Source organism: Camelus bactrianus, chromosome 23, assembly GCF_048773025.1.
Source record: "Camelus bactrianus isolate YW-2024 breed Bactrian camel chromosome 23, ASM4877302v1, whole genome shotgun sequence".
NCBI lineage: Eukaryota > Metazoa > Chordata > Mammalia > Artiodactyla > Camelidae > Camelus > Camelus bactrianus.
In genome coordinates, this window is record NC_133561.1 from 3,966,953 (window position 1) to 3,976,386 (window position 9,434).

At 43.0% G+C, this 9,434-nt stretch overlaps 1 protein-coding gene across 3 annotated transcripts in view; it reads right to left on the minus strand.

Annotated features, from left to right (window-relative positions):
• Positions 1-9,099, minus strand: part of ASPM (assembly factor for spindle microtubules) — a 51,210-nt gene extending 42,111 nt beyond the window's left edge. For all 3 annotated transcript variants that reach the window (XR_012501782.1, XM_074351590.1, XM_074351589.1), the window contains exons 1-3: positions 8,803-9,099; positions 2,278-2,421; positions 625-2,119 (exon numbers count right to left, since the gene is read on the minus strand). Coding sequence is in view for 2 of the 3 variants with exons in the window: in XM_074351590.1 (XP_074207691.1) it covers positions 625-2,119; positions 2,278-2,421; positions 8,803-9,099 (1,936 nt within the window). In the remaining variant the exon portion in view is untranslated. The remainder of the gene's footprint in view (positions 1-624; positions 2,120-2,277; positions 2,422-8,802) is intronic.
• Positions 9,100-9,434: the final 335 nt, after the last annotated feature.

The window sequence follows — 9,434 nt, forward strand, 5'->3', positions numbered from 1 at the left end:
AAGACACCACTAAAATACTGTTATTAGAACTAATAAACAAATTCAGTGAAGTTGCAGGATACAAAATCAGTATACAAAAGTCTGCTGCATCACACTAAACACTAAATTTACACTAAATACACTAAGAAGAAACTATCAAAGATTTTTATTGCATCAAAAAGAGTAAAATATCTAGGAGTGAGGGGAACGATGTCCCCAGGAGCCTGGGGTGAGCAGTGGCCTCTTCTGCGCTCCCAGATGCAGAGATGAGGCCAGGTCTTCGCTGGGCCTTCGCAGCAGGGCCTGGACCAACGCGAGGCACGTGAAGTGCCTCCACTGGGGCAACACTTGGCAGGGCGGGGGGGTCCTCGGTAATCCAGACACGTGTTTCAATGCAATTTTTTTTTAAAATAGAAATTAATGCAGAGAAATCTTGATGAACAAAACATCAAAAGTTTAAATAAGAACACGATCACAACACTTGACTTCAGAATTCAGCCCCACACTACATTGCACTAAGCAAATGGGTAAATAAAAAGTACAAGTGAGTTCAAGCCGACCAACAGCAACTTAGTAAACCAAAAGAAGCAGAAAATATGCCCTTTCATGGTACACCTTCATTAAAGACTTTTTAGCAAGACTTACCAGTCTTCTTCTTCAGGTCCAGCTTCCCCCTGTTGTGCCCACGACGCGAGGTGGACGTTATCACTCTTCTCGTGCTTCTAACAGCTGAGGTTTTAGCCTCCACAGGAGAAAAGTGGATCCTTTTGATTTCTTGCACTTCTGTGTATTCTGTGACTGTAACTCTTACATTTTCACCTCCTGTGTTTCCCTCACTCTTTCTTTTACGAGCAACTGAAGCTATCTTTGGGGGAGGAGTTACTACATTTTTATAATTCTTAGGTTTACTTAGCATTGGATCTGTAGCTGGAAGATAAGGATGAAAATCATCTTTCTCGTTTTGATCATCTATTTCTTTTTTACATTCACCCACTACACTGTTGAGACACCTTTTTGCCTTTGGTTTATTAGTCTCCGTTTGGTTTTCTCTGGCAGAGGTGGGCTTTCTCTTAGTAACAGTGGCAGAAAGTATTGGACGTCTCTTAAGTGGTTTATTGTGGCCGTGACTGGGAATAACCTGAACTACAGAAAATTTAGGCTGATCCTGTTTTTTAAAAGTGTAACAGTCTGACTTCATTTCTAAAACTTTGGATTCTTCAAAAATAGCTTTTGGAGATTTTGAACCCTGACATTTAGGAATACCAGGTAAAACTTCATTTTTTCTCCCATCTTGAGGAGACTGTGAGGCCTGAGAATTTACATTTAATAATGGTGATAATTTACATGTTTGCTGAGATATACACACATAGGCCATATTATCTTTTACAAATTGACTTGGGGATAGAGTTGGATTAATTGTCTCTGATTCTACGTCATGATTTAGTCCATAATTATCCTTTATGAAAGAATCTGGACTTAAAATTGTCTGGTAAGTTTCATGTACACTTTCTGGTTCCAAATGTACAGACCTTGAATTACCACTGACAAACATATCTGGTGAAAGATGGATCACTAATTCTGGTTCATTATAAGCTGCATGGCTATTATTCACAAAGGAACCTGGACTTAGAAAATTTCCTTGGCTTTGTGTAAAGTTCAAAGTTGAAGAGTAAGTTGGGGTAAGACTTAGTTTACTATTCTCTTCAATTTGGCCATTGACATTATTTACGGAGTCAAAGGAAGTTTCAGTTAGGACTTTCTCATTAAAATGAAAATCTTTGGAAACGTTGGCACCTGCTACTTCCAACAGCCCCCCGTTCTCAGCTGCAGGAAGGGACGTGTAGGTCGTAGACCGACGCACAGAGAGTGGCACGCGAGTCTCTCCATGGCACTCTTTGAATGCGGGACTAATAGGTGATATAGGTATTTTATTTCCTTCAAGGATTAGAGAATTGTTTTCTATTGGGGAACAGCTTTCACTCATGGCCAGATTTTCACAGGCTTGTAGTGGGCTCCTAACTCTGTCAGCTTTGGGGGAAACACTAAATGTTTTATTAACATTTTGAATATTTGAAATCTCCTTGTTACGACTTGAGGAAGCTGACACTTTCTTCTTATTGATGGTATCCCAAAGACTCCTCTGCAAAGTAAGCAAAACAGACAGTTTGTTGAAAGCTATTGAGTATTACCTTTAAATAAGAAATATTATGTATGTTACTCACTTCAAGACTGTTATCAAAATAATTTTTACATATTATTATTTTCTTAAAGTAAATTACAGAGTGATTAAAACATTACCTTTTTCTTTTTCTGCTCTTCTGCATTTCCTAGTAATATAGCTTGGTGTTTAAGAATATCATTTACAAGAAATGTCACAATCTCTCTTACTCGGCCTCCTTTCAAAGGTGTCCAGGTAATAGAAATAACAATTTTTTCTTTAGGCTGTAATAAAAACAACACATTTTAAATGACTGTGACAGTAGTGATGTATAATAACCAAAACATATTGTATACCATTTAGACTACAGTAGAGGATTAATGATTGTCAGTCACCTGCACTCTACACCCTAATGACATTTAACACGTCAAGTATATTTTCCTACTCTTATCTCATTTCATTATAAGGAAATCAGCTACTAGTAGTAACAAGGCTCACAACAAAATAAAATTATAATAAACTCTCAATTGTATATGAAGGAATGAAACAGTCTCCAAATCACTTTATTTTGGTTCAGTGGTTTTTTTTTTTTAACAACTTAATCATGTATTTCTACTTCCTTAGGATAGGTACAGAACTTCTATTTCAAGTATAATGAGCTTGTGTCAGAAAAGACTTTTCCAAAAAGAAATGTAAAGATGATCAACTAAACCCCTTGTTCCCCGTGAACTTCTCTGAAATCCACTTCATTGTTATTGATATTTGTCAAACACTTATTATGCTCCAGGCATAGTCTCAGGTATCTAATAGAACTAGCCTCACCCTCACATCCCTAGGAAGCTGGGACTGTGATGACGCACATTTTACAGATGAGCTCATCAAGGTCCAGAAAGCTTTCTTTGTCAAAGTCATACCATTAGTAATTAGAACCCGGACAGTCGGAGCCCAGAGTTTAAACTTTAACATCTACAACCCACAGCCTGGCGGGAATTTGCCAAATGCAAAACCCTAACATGACAAAACAAACCCTGTGTCTGTTGTTTTTCAGAGGAAAAAAGCCAAATTTTGTTTTATTTATTTAAACAAATTAAAATAGAAGTTTCAGGGCTGGGTGAAGCAGCCGGTGCTGACGCAAAGCTGCAGCGGCTTCTCCAGAAGATCCAGCCACGATGGTTCACGGAGGTGCTGCCCTGAACCAGATTGCCAGTGTGGGTGCAACAGCCTTCTACTGGGAGAAGATGCCACCTTGGACTTCCGCAGTGACAGAGGAGTCAGTGCTTGGCTTCAAAACTTCAAAGGACCAGCTGACTCTCTCCTTAGGGGCTAGTGCAGACAGTGGCTTCAAGGTGAAGCCAGTGCTCAATTTCCTCTTCTGGAAGTCCCAGGGACCAAAAGAATTATACCAAACCTACGCTGCCTGTGACGATGTGACTGAATTGCTGCAATTTCACCATAAAGCTTGAATGGATGAGAAGCTGCTGCTTATGGATGAGCAAAGAGAGTGGCTTCTTGAGATGGAATCTACTCCTGGTGAAGATGCTGTGAAGATTTAGAATAACACATAAGCTTAGTTGATAAAGCAGTGGCAGGTTTCGAGAGGATGGAATCCAATTTTGAAAGACGTTCTTCTCTGGGCAGAATGCTATCAAACAGCATTGATGCTACAGAGAGATCACTTCTGAAAGGAAGAGTCTATCAGTGTGGCAAACTTCATTGTTGTCCTATTTAAGAAATTGCCACAAACACCCCAACCTTCAGCAACCACCACCCTAGTGAGCAGCCATCAACACTGAGGCAGGACCGTCCACCAGCAAGACGGTTACGACTTGCTGAAGGCTCAGATGATGGTTGGCATTTTCTAGTAATAAAGCCTTTTTAACGTAAGGTAGGTACATTGTTTTTTGAGACATGATGCTATTGCACTCTTAATAGATGACAGTGTAAACTTTTACATGCTCTGGGAAAGCAGAAAATTCACGTGGCTCACTTTGTTGTGAGTTTTGCTTTATTGCAGGTCTGGAACCAAACCCACAATACCTCTGAGGTCCGCCTGTATAGCTGACTTAATCGGCATATCTATCAAAATTCTTTCTCATTGAGATTCAAATGAAATTTCTGTTTAGGATAAATTCAAGAGTGTGAACTCTTACTACTTCTCAATTTATATATAGGACATTTTAAGAGGGGGCATTCCTTCTAAAGAGTTACTGGTATTTAACAAGTAAGTTATCGAGTGCCTAATGGTACACATAGTACCTGACACATAGTAGGCACACATTAAATATTTAAGTGACAAGATTCTTGAATGAATGAAAAATCGACATGGTCTCTGGCTTCTTTATTCTTTCCAATGAAAGAAATTACAAAATCTAAGTGAAAAGACATATACAAAAATGTAAGTTCCAAGTACTGTTACCAATGAAACAAAAAAGGGTCTGAGATTCAGAGCAATAAATAGTGAAGGGGACCTATCATCTCTGAGTGGGTGATAGGAGATTGTAACGTCTAAGCTAAGACAAAGTACAAGAATGAGGTGGACAGACAGAGCTAAGGGAGGAGCAGTTTAGCAGAACATACAGCATGTGCACAGGCCTCATACAAGACGTTGCCTAGTGTAGCTCCAGGAACAGATACAGGACCAGCATGGTTTAATATTAACTAGTGAGGGGGAAATGACCTGCAATCCAGGAAGCTGGAGAGATGAGCAGAGGACTGCTGTATATATGTAATCTCTTTAGCATATCTGAATATTATAAATAACATTACTTAGCTGTACATTTTGTGGCTGCAGAGGTTTCATTTTGTTTTGTTTGTTTGTTTGCCTATTTTATTTAAGGCATACCAAAATGTAGTTCTAGTCTTTTTATTTCTAATTGAAAGCTTAAATCGCTAACCCAGGAAGTGAGCACATTTGGAAAAAGATGCTCAGTGTTCACTCCCTTTTCCTTTCCCTGCCTCCTCCTTCTTTATCCACCTCCTCATGAGGAAGTCCTTAGTTAATCTATAACAATCTATAGACTGAGGCAGTGAGACCAAGTTAGTTCTGAGAGAATTTTAAAGGGACTTATATAACTGATACCTGCTTTCTGAACTGCAGTGAGAGTCTATCAACAAAACTTCATCTATTATGGAGACAAATACTCTCAGAGGTGTAAAAACTGAGTTAAACATAAAGATAAAGCATTTTGCTTTTTTACTCCTTGTAAATCCTCATTTGTTTCCCCTATTAACTCCCCCTTGCTTTTAAACTCTTAGTAACTCAAATAAAATAAATGAAGGAACAGATCTGTTACTTATTTTCCTTTAAATATGCCACTGTCAACTTCAGTAATGACATTCTTGGATATGCATCACTATTAATTTTTTGAACAGAGGCATTGCCATGAGTCTGCTGCAAGTGTTACTCTTTTACGTACATTCTGAAAGACACCGGAGAGTCAGAATTACAATGAAAAATGTGGGCTGCATCTTCCTCCTTTGGGAGAAGATGAAAACAAAGGTTGACAATCAATAAACAAGATGCTCTCATGCATTTCCATTTAGTCCTAAGATTCTGTGGTCTTGGTTTACAGAAAGGTGACACACTTTTACTAGTGACAGATAGAAAAGTGACAGGGGTAGCCAGTTAGCTGAAGCTGCTTGTTGTCAAATGGAGCTGGCCCGCCACCTTGTGGCCATACGTCCAATGAAACACAACTATTCCAGAAACCTGGCTGTGAAGGAGCCTGGGAAGAGCCAGGGCAAGCTCAGCCAAGTCTTTCAGTGACACCAAAACAGCATCAAACTCATTGCAGACAGAAGACAGGATACTTATTTTCTTAAAGAAGCACAAGAAGCTCACGTTACAGCCCCTACTCGTCTGTAGCAGGAGCTTCTATTTCCACAACTGGCACCAAGGGGCCTGTGAAACAAAGAGCATCTACCTGAGTTGTTCCCAGCCCAGGCTGCAGAGCTCACTCGAGGGGTTTGTGAGAAGCAAAGACCCCAGACCCTGCCCTGAGCCCTCCCCACGAGGGATGCTGCAGCGGGGCCCTCGAATGGCTGGTTTCAGCTGCAGTCAGGGAGCAAACGCCACGGAGCTCAACCCCATTCAGTAGGGTGGGTGGCGATTTTAACTGAATGTCCTCAAAAAGATCCAAGTTATTCTGTTCAAACACAAACCAACCAACCCCATACACTACGGCCGTCATATGGAGATTCTAACACACCAATACTGTCCAATTAACAAAATGTTTAGAAGATTAAATGAAACCCCAAATTTCATTTAAAATTTTTCCTCAGATAGTTTACCCAATAACCCTGCTCCACAAAACATATCCCCACTGACAGTCTCCTGACCTTCATTCCTTTTTAGGCCTAGGTACGTGAACCTTGTAGATTCATTTTTATACTAATAGTGAATTTCTCTCTCTCTTTGGCAAATATAACACTTTACCTAGTAAAGTTCTGTGGTTCTTGAGCTGTTATCTTTGTACATAAAACCTGTTTAACATGCAGTTTTCTGTACTTGTCCCCAGAAGTTCACGTTAGTAATTCTGCAGTGGTGAGTAGAAATCTCCCTTAATTAACAAGCAGCGCAGACACGTCTGATGCAAGTGGCTGCCCTGATCTCAGACACACGCTGCTTGTCGCTGTGACATGCTCCTTCACCAAGGTTGGGGGAGGTGTTTCACTCAAGGGATGTTCTAATATTTCTTTTCCACTACACTGGTTTTCCAAAGGCGGGCCCTGGACCCAGTAGCTCAGGCATCACCTGGGAACTTCTTAGAAATGCAAACTGTAGCCCTAGTCTACGCCTAAGGCATGAGAAAGTCTGGGGGTGGAGCCCCAAAAGCAGGTTAGCCAGCCCTCCAGGTGGTTCTGATGCACTCTTAAGTCTGACAAGCACTGGTCTCCTCAGAGCATCCCAGACCCTTAGGGGCTGTTTGATGGAGCTTCTTCTTGTTCTTCGAATTTACCCCTCATCCTCCTGACAGACGTCTTTAGGAAAGAATCATGCCCCGTGCCTATAACAGTATAAGGGAAAGTGCATGGCATTTCAAACCACAAGACCTGGATGGGAATCCCAGTTGTCAATTGCTCGGACTAAAACCATGCATAAGTATTTTTACCCTTTTATTTCCTCATTAAAAATTTGGAGAACATTTATCCGGGACACAGAGTCAAGACCTCTGCCTGAAGCTCTCTCATTTGAGCACCCTGCACGGCTGCCGTTGGCAAGACTTCCAGGTTACAGATGAGAAAAGAGACACACAGAAGACTCAGGACGTGAACTTGCCTGCTGCCTTGCCTGGCCCTGACCCATCAGACACAGACCCTTTGACAGTGTTGCCTTCTCTCCAAATGTGGTCAATGCTTCCATGAGTTTGTTGTGAGGATTAAATAAGGCAACAGAGTTTAAAAGAACTTGTAAAAAATAAACATCATGTTTGTATGTATTATCTTAATGGTTTGGTGTGTTGAGTGGAATCAGCACTCAAACCTGAAGCTGAGGGAAAGCAACACCTAATAAAAGTTTTGTTTTAAAGCAGAAACCATAAACCATCAGACACAGAAGGTTTTAAAAAATAAGATCTGTGAAATTTTACACTATAAAAGTGTAAATTATAAAAAAAAAACACTTTAGTTCCACAAAACTAAAAAAGAACATGTAAAAGTATTATGTAGATAGAAAAAAGTATGTATCTTTCTATGAAAAGAAAAGCAAGCATTTATAAAATAGAGAAGGACAGGTTCTTAAGTGTGGCTGAACCACTGCTTATGCACAAGTCAGTGGACCTCAGGTTAGAGCCTCTTCTCACAGCCTTGTGAAGTGGTTATTCAGATAAGGAGTGAGTCGCCCTCAGCTAATGTTTGTGTTCCTTCCTCCCGCCCCCCCCCCCCTTCAGAGGTTCTGTACAGTGGAAAGACCACAGCAGTCAAAATAACAAATCAAATTATCTGGCTTTTGGTTACAGGAATGGGAGCATTACTCTGGGCAATGCAGTGCAGACAAGCTACCTAGGAAGTTCCTGAAAAACACATTCATGAAATTAAATCAGATTCACGATTAAAACTACACTACAGCAAAGGGGGGAAAATAGATTAAATGACTAACTCTCCATACTTGTTCAAAATAACCCTGAAGAGGTGTTTTGGTTTTGTTGGCTACAGACATTTAGCAAAAACAAAGCTCACTCTTTCTCCAGAATAGGTAGCTATCCTGACTCTACAGGGGGTCAAGTTTCCCTATGGAAAGTAAATTACATACTAAGATGACTAAATGGAAAGCAATTAAAAAACTCTACTCTAACCAAGGTAATCCTGGCTATCTTAAATATTTGGATATTTGGACAGATAATATTAATTTAAAAAGTGCCATCTGTTACTCTAGAACCCAAAACTTTCTTAAGGCCCGGAGTCTATGAGAAATGCTTCTCTGCAACTGAGGGCTTATAGAGTGCGTCTAAGGACGCTGCGCGCACGCGCGTGGACGAGCTGTCAGCGCCAAGCCACCTAGACCCGGCATTCTCTGCACCTGGGACAGGTGCTCACCTCGAGTTACAGGAGGGCACTGGCTTTTTCCTCCGCGCGTCTGTCGTCCCTGTTAGTCCCGAGCCCACCCCTCCCGAGAGGCGGCGGGAAACCGCGGGCAGCGGGGCCCGGCCCGCCCGAAGCTCCCCTACCTGCAGCACAAAGGTGCTCGGAGAGACTCGGAAGCCCAGCTCTGCGGCCGGGACGCGAGACAGGCTCACGGCCGCCGCTTCCTCGTTGGGGTTGTCCAGGACCAGAGGCAGTGTCCGCGAGGCGCCCAGGCGCAGGTCCCCGAAGCAGAGGAAGGGCGACCTGCGGAAGTGGCTGAGGGACAGGACCGCTGGGGACGCCGCCTCCTCCTCGGCCCGGCGGCCCCGCAGCCCCGCCGGCGGCCTCCGCTCTGGCGGGCTCCGCTCCCAGCAGCCGCGCCCCCGACGCCGGGTCGCCATGGCGGCCTCGGGCCCTGCCAGGCTTCTTCGAGCGGCACCTACAGGAACGCCGACAGCGTCCCCTCGGGGGAGCCGCGGAGACCTGGAGCGAGCTCGCCCCCTTTCTTGTCGGGAGGCCGGGACCCCGGGGAAGCAGCGGCCCCACAGAATCGCAAACTCCAGTTCAGGAGCGGACGGCAGAGGCACTGCGCTCGGTTTAAACTTCCCGCCTCGGCCAATGGGCGCGTCAGGGCCCGCTCACATCCGCGGGGGACCAATCAGCGAGCATCCGCCTAGCCAATCAGACGACGGCGCCTTATTTAAACGTGCCGACGCCGCGCGTCGCTTTCTGCGCA